At 40.3% G+C, this 13,793-nt stretch overlaps 1 protein-coding gene across 11 annotated transcripts in view; it reads left to right on the forward strand.

Moving 5' to 3' along the window:
* Window positions 1-13,793, forward strand: part of LOC130477124 (receptor-type tyrosine-protein phosphatase delta) — a 619,168-nt gene that overhangs the window by 478,637 nt on the left and 126,738 nt on the right. For all 11 annotated transcript variants that reach the window (XM_056849115.1, XM_056849116.1, XM_056849118.1 and 8 more), the window contains one exon: window positions 1,406-1,503. In XM_056849115.1, coding sequence (XP_056705093.1) covers window positions 1,406-1,503 — 98 coding nt within the window. The remainder of the gene's footprint in view (window positions 1-1,405; window positions 1,504-13,793) is intronic.

The following is a 13,793-nucleotide window of genomic DNA, read 5'->3' on the forward strand; positions in this document are numbered from 1 at the left end:
GTAAAATAAACTACACAGTGGGAAAATGTGGCTTCCAGTTTGAGCTCCCCTCCTTCCTTTTAGTCATGGTTTTGTTTTAGAATTTCAAACATCATGGGGTTCACTAGTTCAAAAATTTCTAGCCATTTCTGTGTATATTATAGGCATGAGCATAAATAATAAATGGAAAACATTTTGGTGGGTAGAAACCCATCCATATTGATTGGTTTACAAGAAAGCTCCATCAAGAGTGGGCTTACTAAAACCTGCAGCTGGCAGGTCATGCTGGTTGACCCCACATCTTCACTCTCCTTTTCTTTTTCCTTCTGTCTCTCCTTCTCCCTTGCCCTATCCTTTCCCCATCTCTTTCCCACCCCTTCTTTAAGCCTTGTTTGTATTCACTATTTTTTCATTGGTTGACAAAGATGTTTACACCTGAAGTAGATTGTAGGTAATTTCTGGGGGTTGATAAAGGGACTGGGGTTGAGATCTCTTCAGACGTACTAGGATAAGCCAGATGTTGTTGTTCAGATGAACTGACTCTGTACAACCCCTGCCTCTACAATCTGCTACTAGTGAAAACATTTTTGAAGCTCAAAATGTCTGATGTCTAATCTTGTCTTTATTGACTGTTATCTGTAAGCAGTGTGCATGTTACTCTGGCAATCCATAATTGCATGTGAATGTCTTAAACTTTGTAAAATATTAAAACAATCATTAGGTTGCCCCCTCATCTTATTTAGACAACTCATATTAGCCAGCCCCCCAGCATTCAAAACACACTTATTTCTGGACGTTTCATTTTTTGTTTTAATTTGCTTAAATAATAGTTTATTTTTCTTTTCTTCCTTTTTTATTCATGCTTACCATTTCCTTTTACAGGTTCGAGTATCTCTGGTAACCTTCATCCCTCAAGTTAGTTTCCCTCATGTCACTTTATTTTATGTCAATACTATTATTTACTCTTTAGATTTCTTTAAATGGGTTCTCCCCCAGCACCTTTTGTTCACCTAATTCCAGCACAGTTTCCATTTCATACAGCACAGAACAAGGGGTTTGATATGACAAGAATCATTAGTCAAAGCAAAGGTTAACATCAGGTCTAACTGTCTCATTTTTCCCCACCTAGCTAAATTCATTAAGTCTTGGCATAATAATTTTTCTTTTACAATAGGAATGTTAGCTTTGGGAATATGCTTGGTGATTTTTTTTTTAAATTTTAATGTTTTGGAAATTTGGCTTCAAAGTTCATCTCTCCAGAGCATGTCTTGCTTTGAGTGACTAAACTGCCTGCTTCTTTCACCTTATGACATCTTTACTATTTACACATTTCTAGCCATTCTAACTGCTGTCTTTTCTAAGTCTGGGATTCAGGTCTCCTCTGTCATCATTTTTAAATTATTTTTGTTTCTCTGTTCTTTAACAGGTATGGCTAGCCACCCACCAATACCTATTTTGGAACTCGCAGATCACATTGAAAGGCTGAAAGCTAATGACAATTTGAAGTTTTCCCAGGAATATGAGGTAATTTGTGCAAGTTTCTAATACTTAGAAGCTGAATCATTGACTATTTAGAGTAATGTTTTATGAACAAGTCTACTTTACCGAAAAGTAAGCCCCACTGAGTTCAACAGAACTTTCTTCCAAGTATACAAGCATGTTTAGGACTGAAGAATTCATGTTTGTGTGGAATTCCGAACATTCAGAATTTTAGATACTTTTTACATGTACCTCTTAAGGAGCCAAAGTTTTATTAAAGCAAGGGACAATTGTGAATCAGTACCATTTGGGTAAGTGGGAGAATAAGTGCTGTTTGGGGGGAAGTTTCCTGTAAAAAGCATAGAAACTCTACAAATGGAGTTTCTTTTCTTTATTACAATTTCTCTGCCCAATTCTGGAGATGTGAGGGCATTGAGATTGATTTAGTAAAAAAAACTACTTTGAGAAAAACATCATAAGAAAGGTTCAGAGGTTCAGCAGAAGGGCAAAAGTCCAGAAGCAAACCAAATATGAAGTTGGGAAAGGAAGCTTGGGTACAAAACCAGCTGCAGGGTTAGAGGGGGCTGGAATCTAGTATTTTCAGTGTAGGAAGGTCCAGGGAGCAAAGCTAACTAGAAAGTTGAAAGGAGTCAATGGGCTCCCTTTATAGTATCACTGGTTCCCAACCAGGGGTCCTTGGACCCCCAGGGGTCCACGAGAACTAAACCAGGGGTCCGCAAAACAAAGTTATAAACCCATAATAAATTAATATTTACGCGGGCGGCATGGTGGCAGCTCGTGGGCGCTGAGCGCGGCGGCGTGCGGTGGTGACTCGGAGCGGCATGCGACAAGTAAGGAACATGTGGGGGCAGGGAGGCCGGGGGAGGGTGCAAGCAAGCCTCACACAACCACACACAATAGGAGAAACACTCGTCAAACCTTGTTTGATGATAGCTGTCGAAGAGGTTTTAGGGATGGAAGCCAAAAAGAAAATACAAGAAAATACAAGAAATCGAACAACACGGTAAAAGCTCGAATTGAAATTATGTCAAATGACATCGAGGAGCAGCTTGTTTCGAAAATGAAAAATTCGCCATGTTTCGCTTTGCTGTGTGATGAATCGACAGACATTTCTAATTGCAGTCAGTTGCTCATATTTGTCCACTTTTTAGACAACGACAACACTATTAAAGAGGAATTATTGATTTCGCGGAAACTGGAAACAACGTCAAAAGGTATCGACGTCATGAATATAATAGCGGAGTATTTTGAGAAACATAGCATTATGTGGGAAAAGCTCGCCGGCTTCTGTACAGATGGCGCTCCAGCCATGTTAGGATCACGCTCCAGTCTAGCAACATTAATAAAACAGAAGAATCCTTCAGCAATAACAACTCATTGTCTCACACATCGTCAGGCGTTAGCTTCCAAGACTCTTCCTAAAAGCCTTGTTAATACCATGGAAATGGCCATAAAATTGGTCAATGTTATTAAAAGCAGCGCCTTAAATACACGCCTTTTTAAAAAACTGTGCACTGAAATGGACTCCGATCATGAGACTCTTCCACACCAAAGTTTGTTGGCTATCGAAAGGCAATATGCTGGGAAGGTTATTTGAACTAAGAAAAGAGGTTGAGCTGTTTCTAGCCAAGAAGAAAATTAAAGATTTACTAGAGCTGTTTTCTGATTCGAAAAGTCAGATGCATTTGGCTTACCTTGTGGATATTTTCTCACATTTGAATAAACTAAACTTACAGTTGCAAGGTTCTGGAAACATAAATTTAGCAGGTGTGGGAAACATTATGTTTGAAGATAAACTGTGTGCCTTTATTTGCAAACTTCAATTATGGGTAGGCATTCTGCGTTTGTGACATTAAAAGCACTGGTTGATGATAGTAAAGATGACATGATAGTAAAGATGACATGATCACCGCAAATATACAAGACAACATCAGAAGTCATCTGCAAATGCTGGTCGATGAATTCCACCGAATTCCATCGTTACTTCCTGGAATATAACCAGACAGAATCAAAAGATACCCAAAAGCTGATTCGCAATCCTTTTGGTATTTCTGTTGAAGAGGTTGCAGAAGAAATCCAGAAGAAATCCAGGAAGAGCTCATTGAATTCCAAAATGGTAGGCACTGTAAGGATGCGTTTGAATCAGTTTCTCTTGAAGAGTTCTGGTGTAAAAAAGCAATTTCATATCCTACAGTTCGGGGATTCGCCTTGCGATATCTTATTCTCTTCTCCACAACTTATTTATGCGAACAAGGGTTTTCTGCTTTGCTTATAATTAAGAACAAGACCAGAAATCGATTGGAACCAAGTGATGATATTTGTGTAGCTCTGAGCAACAGTATTAGCCCCAGAATTGCCCAGCTTGTAAAAAGGATGCAAGCTCAAAAATCACATTGATTTACAATTAAAAGTTCTCTATTATAAAAAATATATTCAAATATTATTCTAAGTTTAATGTTTAACTAACAGTTTTTAAAGTTTATTTTCAAATTCTCTGAATTTTTATTTTGAACCTTGGGGTTCCTGCACTGAACAAAAAAGTCCTAGTGGTCCCTGGTCAAAAAAAGGTTGGGAACCATTGCTTTATAGGGTCTAGGATGTGATTGGGATCCACAATGAGATTAGGTCAAGAGGCAGGGGGACTTAACTCGGAGTGGTAGGAGAGTTTTTGGGTGGGGTGAGATAGTGGGACTGCAGAACAGCTCCAGCTGTTATAAAAGTCTGAGTAGCAACTTTCCCTAGGTTTGAGACTAAATTGCCAGGTTAGGCTAGGTGAGGAGAATAGTTTAGTCTTAGGTTATTAACAAGCAAACTTGAGTCAATCAGTCTTGGTTGTGGGGGAGCTTCTGGAGGCTGAGGACAATAGGCCTTTAAACAATGTGCTTTTTGGAGCATTCTACTCCCTTGTGAGAGCATCCAGATTAACTTCCCAGGCCTGTTTTGGTATCATACAGTAGCATTTGATCCAGGTTTGTGGCAACTAGGTAAGAGGCTCTTTTTGGAGTCTAAACCACAGGAGTTCCTGTTGGGGGGGGGCTTCACTTGCCTGGGAACAGAAGTCCTATAACCATACTTACCAGTTGCTGTGGAAGAAGGAAAGAAGACCCACTGCCTTCTCTTGCTTATTCTCTGGCTCACTCTCTTGCTCAGCACTGAAACTCATGATGAGGAAGCAGGAAGCTGTGCATTTTGCAGGCACTGCTACTGATCCTTCAGTGCTGAAGCTCCTGGCAAAGTTGGCAAAGGAAGTGAGCCTTTTGCAAGCACCATATCTTGCTATGAGAGCACCTGCAAACATGACGCCATTTAGGATGCTATGCAGCACAGTGGGACCAGTGAGGCTGCAGCCTAGCCTGAGATAAGCTGCGAGTGTGGCATGCTGGGCAAGATAGCTCTGCCTTCCCCTGGTGTCTTCTGTCTAAAGAGGAAACAGAGGAGGAGGGCCTAGGGTGCTGGAGAGCCAGTGTGGTGTAGTAGTTAAGAATGGTGGTTTGGAGCGGTGGAATCTGATCTGGAGAACCGGGCTTGATTCCCCACTCCTCCACATGAGCATCGGAGGCTAATCTGGTGAATTGGATGTGTTTCTCCACTCCTACACACGAAGCCAGCTGGGTGACCTTGGGCAAGTCACTCTCTCTCAGCCTCACCTACCTCACAAGGTGTCTGTTGTGGGGAGGGGAAGGGAAGGTGATTGTAAGCCGGTTTGATTCTCCCTTAAGTGGCAGAGAAAGTAGGCATATAAAAACCAACTCTTCTTCTCCTTCTTCACCCTCTGCAGCTTCACACAATATGACTTTCAATATGCCATCAGCAAGCAAAGAACACAAAAGATAATGTGTAGTCTTGAAAATAACCTAGAAATTCCACTTTGAAAGAGGAGAAGGCCAGAGCCAGTTGATGCACAACTGTAGCATTGGGTCCTTGACTGTCTTCAGTATTAAGCTCTATTACCTAGCACATTTGATTGGCAATCCTATTCCCCAATATCTGGCGATAATAAAGCTTTTACTGTACTTATAGTTACACAGCATGAGTTACTTAGAAATATTTTGCCATGGAGTCTGTGATCTTTTTTAAAATATGGACAGTTGAATAACAACCACAATAAGGCATAAGAATACAGAACCACATAAAATCAGAAAAACTGATATTTCTGTCCTCAGTTACTAACTCTGTGACTCAGTAGTAAATTCAGCTCAATTTAATTCTATGCCATTAATAATTTTAGGTAGAAAAATTTAAAAGACAATATATACTTTTATATAGTATTTTATTTACTCTTCTATGAAACTTGAATTTGGTGTCCAGTTTGGAGACTAACAGAAATCTATACTCTTTCCACTACTTTATATTGGTACTGCTCTGGGAGATGTGTTGGTCAATTGGGTATATTTTTCATGGATTAAGGATTCTGTTTGAGATTTTTGTTAGCTACTGCAGCAGCAGCAGCATCCATCCATTATTATCTATCCTGTCAATAATTCATACATTGTGGAATATAATAGTATCATAACAGGAACTCTTTTAATAGCCCATGTATTATAACTCTCCAGATACACATTGACACTGTAGACAACAATGGCTCTAGTGCCAATGGGTTGTGAATGAAGTGACTTGGACCGCATATTTTAAACACCATAAACTATTACTGCTTCTTGAAAAGGCCAATCTGGTTTATCATGCAAACAAAACAGGCAAAACACTGCAGATGATAGGTAGAAAAAAAAATTCCACCACAGTCATTGTGGCTATTGTGCCAGTGACTGAAGACTCTTCAACAAGTTATATAACATTGTGCACTATTAGTGATCAGTTATATCTATGGCTTCGATATTTGTTCAGTATAGTGATATAGTCGAAGTCCATGACTATGAAGAAGCCAATACAGCCCTGTTCTTCTACATCTTTCTGTATTGCTTCCAGTGTCTGCTGCTTCATATTCCATGTTACAAGATCATACTCAAATACCAGTAGTTACTTCAGTAAATAATTAAAGGAATAAAACATTTCTGCACTGTCCTCTTGGCCATCGAGCTGACCATATATACAGAAGTAAAGTATTGTATTAATGGAGAAAGTGACTGCTGTTTGAGAATATTATGTGAAGACACTCTTAAGGAAACATGACAACTGAAAGTAGTGCACTAGTGGTCAGAAAATGTGTAAAATGTGTAACATCCATAAGGTAGAAGGTCTGGTTGTGAGTTCAGCTCATTGGACAGTTTAAAGCCGTATTACCTTTCCTAGTGATTCAACATTCTCTGAATTCTGGAATCACAGCATTACTAACTTAGTATGACATACAGGTAGCCTTTCAGATACCAGTCTAAACTCTCACATTTTTAACATAATCGTAACATATGAGAAACTAGAGATTGACAGTGCAATTGAGTTCATCATTCTTATAAGGGTGTAACTCTATTTAGTGTTTAAGAGTTCCAGGTAAGAGCTTTACATTATAATGTAACATTATTTAGACAAGTTTAGGTAAATTAATACATTTCACATTTCATTTTACTCTGAAAAGTGAATTACTTATATGCAGGGAAAGTACGTTGTCAGTAGCTGTCATAAATTTTAATTTCAGAAGTCAGATTTGTATGACCTTTTATGTACATAGAAGTTATAGTCAAGGCTGGAGAGTACAAATATCCAATATATTTAAATATCTTAAACTGCAGGTGCTCATTTACCATTACAGTACAGAATTGCAATAGCATATCATATAATGATGTGGAAGGCCTCATATCTGAAAAATAATCTCATTACTGTCAAAAAATATACAATCTCTTTTTTGTCATCTCCCCCCCCCCTTTTTTGCCATCAAGTCACATCTGACTTATGGCATTTGATTTTTACCTAGAGCTGATATTGTATCGAAATAAAACTTGACTTGACTTGACTTATGGCAAACCCTGGTGGGGTTTTCAAGGCAACAGACATTCATAGGTGGTTTGCCATTGCCTGCCTCCATGACACGACCCTGGTATACTTTGCATTAGTCTTGTTTTGATTTTCTAATGTTACCATCCAGGGTGAATTTTTCTCCTTTTTCTGTTCTGCATTTCTTTCACAGGTTCAGTGTACAATGCAAATATATGGATTTGACAGCGGTTAAAACTCTAAGGGTTATTTATTTGGAAATGTGTTCTTTAGAATTAAGCAATGATATGATGATATGAAGTGAGCCCGTGCACACGGTTCAGTGAATGGAGAATGCCAAATATAACCTGAAGCAGATTTTTCCAGCACCTTGAAGCATGCAAAGCACAGCATTATATCAAATACCCGCTAGGTTTTTAATTGTTGCTTGAGTACTTTCCTCTGAGGCTTTTAGACTCATAATTTTAATCATCAGTTGTTTGACAGTTAACAGCCTCAATGCTTTAAGATATCTGATGCAGGCAGAAAATATTGTGAAAGTGTAGGTTTTTGTTTTGAGGTTGAGCACCTGCTGCATAACACACATTAATAACAAATACTAATAATAGCATTGCCATGTCAGTTCAACTTAATGTCAGTTTGCTGGCATGACTAGCTATGAAAATGAGGGCATCGTGTAGTAAAAGGGCAGATCCCTTGGGGGATCTTCCTGGATTGTTCTTCTCCCAATATTTGCGTCTTGGCTGTGTCTGTGCTCCTGCTTCCAAGCCAAGCAGTTTGATGCAGGTGTGCATGCAGTTCAGAAAGGGGGGATTATTTTGTTTTGTATGCTCACCTGGCCTTCATGGGACAGATACATGTAAAGCTATATAAAGCTATATGCATGAGTGCTGATTCACACAAACCTTTCCCCACACAAAGGCATCCAATGCCTATTCCTGTGCCGTGAGTAGACCAGGTGAATTCACACAACTGACAAATGCAGACACATAAGGAAAGAACATGTACATTAACCTAGCCTGCCAAACCAGCTGTACATAATTTTAATTGTTCTTCAGATCAGGCTTTGTATTGTACATTAAAAGCAGTCTTTTGCTTTAAGATTTAATATTAGCGAAGGTGAAGTCATGTTCTGGTGCCTTGCCAAACCACTATAACATTGGTAACTTTAATAGATTTTGCCAGTGTCAGCGAATAAGCAGATCTGTGATGGAAGACATAAATAATTTACTAATGTAAATTAAATCTTGAGAATTTTATTTAAGCGTTAACTAAAGAAGACGCATAAGCTAAAGCGCAGTATCTTTGTAAAGCATATCCATACAGTATCAAATTGTTTTGCAAGTTAATTAAAAAATCATACTGGTAACATACCTCATTTTATTGTGCTTTGCTTTATTGCGCCTCACATACATTGCGTTTTCAAGGAAGTCTAGCGGTGCCATTTTTCAAACAACATGTGCTCACTTCATGTCTTTGTGTCACATTTTGGTAATTCTCACAATATTTCAAACTTTTCCATTATTAGTGACAGTGATAAAGTTTATTGTCTGCGGCCGAAGGCCATCACAATCCACCATACAAAACATTACAATAACATTAAAATAACATAAAATAACATTGAAATAACTGTAAAACAGTCTGACCCCCAAGAAGCTAGTATTTAAATATGTTAAGTTCCTTGATTAAAAACAGCTTTAGGTTGGATTTTCTTAGCTGCTAAAGCAAAGAGTGACACTTTCAAGGAAACATCAGGATTTATTTTATTTATTTATTTATTTTTTGTTTTATAACCTGCCCTCTCCAGCCGAAGCTGGCTCAGAGCAGGTAACATCATATAAAAACATCACTACACTAACAATAAGAATCTAAATTTAAAACATTAAAATCCCAATTAAAACACAAAATTACAAAGTTTTAAATGGCGCCTAACCACACTCACATTGCTGGGTGTTTGCAGCAGGTTATCCCTCCATTGACATCAACAATATAACAGGAAGGTGGGGCAATAGGGAGGCCAGCAGATGATATTTGCAGCTATCTTCAGCCATAGGCCTGGTGGAATAGCTCTGTCTTGCAGGCCCTGCGGAACGCTTTAAGGTCCCGCAGGGCCCTGATGTCACCAGACAGAGCAGTCCACCAGGCCGGCGCCAAGGCCCTGGCTCTCGTGGAGGACAGCCGCACACACTTAGGGCCAGGGACCACCAGTAAGTTGTTATCAGATGACCGTAAAGATCTTCGGGGGGTATACCAGGAGAGGCAGTCCCGAAGATACGAGGGTCCCAGGCCATGTAAGGCTTTAAAGGTCAAAACCAGCACCGTGAACCTGATCCGATACTCCAGCTGGAGCCAGTGTAGTTGGCAGAGCACTGGCTTTATATGTTCTCTGGACGAGACCCCTGTAAGGAGTCTTGCAGCCACATTCTGTACCAGCTGGAGCCGCCAGATGAGTCTTGAGGGCAGCCCTACGTAGAGCGAGTTACAGTAGTCTAGCCTAGAGGTGACCATTGCATGGATCACCGTGGCTAGGTCAGGGCAGGAGAGATAGGGCACCAGCTTCCAGGCCCAGAGTAGATGGAAGAAAGCCGCCTTGACCACAGCTGTGACCTTGGCCTCCATAGACAAGGAGGCATCCAGAATCACACCCAGACTCTTGACGGCGGGTGGAGATGTCAGTTTCACACCGTCAAAAGCTGGGAGCCGGCACCCCAACCCCAAGCCATCCCGGCCTAGCCACAGGACCTCCATCTGCTGGATTCAACTTCAGCTGGCCTTTTCTCAACCAACCAGTCACAGCGTCCAAACACCCGGTCAGTGTGTCCGAGGCAGAGTCCGAATGGCCGTCCATGAGCAGGTAAATCTGGGTGTCATCAGCATATTGATGACACCCCAGCCCGAACCTCCAAACTAGCTGGGCAAGGGGACGCATGTAAACAACATAGGGGAGAGGATCGCTCCTTGCGGCACCCCACACACCAAAGGGTGTGTAATTGGTAGACTATTCTCACCTGCAGTGATAGATCTAAAACAAGGTAATGTTTTAAAAAAAAACACAAATGGCTCAGTTCCTTCCATTCACACACAGGAATCTTTGCCTCCAAACCAATATTTATATCAAAATTCAACACAATTTAAAAAGAAAACACTTAGACTAAAAAGAAAATGCCTTCTCATTCTATAATACTGCACTGGAGGATATGCTACAGTGACACCATCTCCCACAGAGCAACCCTCTGTCCCTGACCTTGGTGTCTGACAGGATTGGTGTTTGACAGGAGAAAGAGCAACTTCTCTGGATCTGGAGAAAGATTTAGGCCCTTTAGAAACGGAGAAATTTAAGTCTGGGCTCTGTGTAAAGAGGACAAAATAAGGTGTAATTAGTTAGGTCCTGTGGAGCGGCTCCACAAATACATAGGCAAGAGGCCCCTGGTGTTCGGGAGTGACGTCCAGCTATCCAAGCCGTTGGCATGGTTTCAAACCAGAGGGAGGTAAAAGCTATTCTGAGGTTATGGAAGGGGATACTGACCAGGTATGAAGCTCTGACATGATCCCTTTTAAACTGTTTAAACCATGGTGATAATTTGGACTGGGAGATTGATTGCCTGTCTGATGCAGCATCACATTTGAACACCCAGTCCCAAATGTTGATACCTACTATGGGGACAGCCTGGGTGTCCTCTGATATGCAGTAGCAATGCAGGATGTTGTTATAGCAGGCTAGCTTGTCAGCATCCTTTTGCATCATCTATTTAAAACACTGCCTGCGATGTAAGTTGGTGGTGTCACTGCTTTGCTTTCTCCAAGATCTTAACACGGCTAAGTGAACACGGGCCCTGATTGAGGGCAAACTGAGTTCTGCTCGCATCAGGGCTGCAGGGGTGCCTCTGGGTAAGGCCAGAATTCTCCTCAAGAAGTGAGGAGTACAGTACATTTTATTACAGTACATTTTTTAGAAGTAATGCTATTTCACACTTAATAGACTACAGTATAGTATAAACATAACTTGTATATGCATTGGGAAACAAACAAAATTGTGTGACTCGCTTTATTGCGCTATTCGCCGGAACCAAACCCACAATATCTCCGAGGTATGCTTGTAATTGATAAGACTATTCTCACCTTCAGTAATAGATCTAAAACAAGGTAATGTTTTTAAAAAACACAAATGGCTCAGTTCCTTCCATTCACACACAGGAATCTTTGCCTCCAAACCAATATTTATATCAAAATTCAGCACAATTTAAAAAGAAAACGCTTCGACTAAAAAGAAAATGCCTTCTCATTCTATAATACTGCACTGGAGGATATGCTACAGTGATTAAGAAACAATTAGTTTAGTCAGTGAACAGTGTGCCGCTGTCTGCCTTTTTAATTATGTTGTGGAATACACGAACGTTTTGTAGGGTCCCTTCTGCCTGGAAGCAATTTCTGACCCATTGTAAAAACAGAGTGATAATAATAGCTTTTAGTTTCAGTGTTAGTTACCCCAAAAAAAAAAAAAAAACCCTTAGCACTATTTATGTATACTGTCAGGTTGGAAACTTGTTGTTACTGGAGTCATGTGGAACGTTGATTCCCTAGTTGTGTTTTCCAAGGTCTGTGTACCTTATACGCATAAGGATAAGAAAGCAGCTGTCATTGATCCTAAAATGCTTGTGTACCAACAGAAATGTTAGTCATATTTTTTTCCTCAGAAGCTCAATAACCTTTGTTCAAGGGTCATCCATAGTCAGTATGCATCAGTATCGATAAAAGTAGCAGTGGTTTTTTATGGAAAGAAATAATTGCGAAGCTGGAAGCAGGAAATCCATTTTCATTTCACAGATTATTGGGCAGATTGTGGACAACCTATAAGTAAAGGTCTTGTCTACACTACTCATGAAGCCCAAGTCTCTTTAACTGGAATAGTTATGCCATATCTGTTTATATTTGTTTGCATGTGTCTTATCTTGAAGTGGTTAGACATCAGATCCTTGAGGAATATAGCATGTCAGGTAGGTGGGAAGGAGTATACACTTCAGATCACCAGAAACAGAAATCTGAACTGATCATCTAGCACATTTGGAGATCCTAGTGCAGGTACCCTCCACTTCCACCTCTCACATTTTTTACAGAGTTCTACTGGGCAAACTGCTGCAGAGCTCACATCTAATGTCATGGCTTGCATTCATTCTACCATTCTGCTCAACTTGGAACCTTCCTCCAGGCTCAGTAGCCTTTTCTTCCAAAGAGCTACTTCCATAGGAAGAAGTCAGCTAAGACTGAAGAAAGGCATTATGTTTTTCTGAGCTGATTGGTAGAATACAATCCTATGGACCCCAGTTTCTCGACCAATCAGAAAGAGTCATTCTCCTTCCACATACCTATACCTCAAGAGTGCAGGATAAAACTTCCTGCCTGCCTGCCATTATTTGGGTGTTTTCTTTAGTATGCTACGAAGTAGAAATGTATTGCATTCATATCCTTTTGAGGTACCAATATGGAGGTATGGAAATAACACCTCTTCAAGCTTATGCAGGAATAATTTAGATAAGTGTGAGTTTTCTATTCCAAAAAATTATAGTGTGGTTTCTTTGCTGGGCAAAGACCCTATTTGCCCCATGGACTCCAATGCTGGTTTCCCTTTCCTTTCAAGCCTTCTTCCCTCTCTGTGACTCTGCCAGAAATGGGGGAGGGGATTATGCTTCTCACTAAAGCATATCCAGTTTCAATCAAGTATGATGGGGTGAGAACATTCCTTAAAACTCCTTATGGGCCTTCAACTGAAGAACACATGAATAACTAATGGTACTGTTTCCTTATTACTTCCTTTGTAAAACTTAAAGGTAAAGGTCCCCTGTGCAAGCACACCCATGGAGTGACGTCACATCCCGACGTTTCCAAGGCAGACTTTGTTTGCGGTGTGGTTTGACAGTGCCTTCCCCAGTCATCTTCCCTTTACCCCCAGCAAGCTGGGTACTCATTTCACTGACCTCAGAAGGATGGAAGGCTGAGTCAACCTTGAGCCGGCTACCTGAAACTGACTTCTGTCGGGATCGAACTCAGGTCGTGAGCAGAGCTTTTGACTGCAGTACTGCAGCTTAACACTCTGCTCCACGGGGCAGCATACTTACAACATAGGGAAAAAAACAAAAACAAGAGTCAGCCTCTGACAAATAAAGCATTTTTTACTTTCTGGAACTCAAGTTCCTAATGCTGTAGGAGAATATAATTTGCTGGCAACATGCCATGATGATGTATTAGCATTCATGTATTTAGCATTCATGTTTTGCTTATGCACTATGTAAATATCATTCTCTTGGCAAGTTTCCTGCATAATAAAATAGCATCTTATTATGGATTATCATTATTATGGATTTCTCTGAAGAATGAAATTCTCATAGCAAAAGCTGACACTTATGGAAAATGGTCAAATTGTTCATTTTCATAGG

This window comes from Euleptes europaea, chromosome 4 (assembly GCF_029931775.1).
Source record: "Euleptes europaea isolate rEulEur1 chromosome 4, rEulEur1.hap1, whole genome shotgun sequence".
NCBI lineage: Eukaryota > Metazoa > Chordata > Lepidosauria > Squamata > Sphaerodactylidae > Euleptes > Euleptes europaea.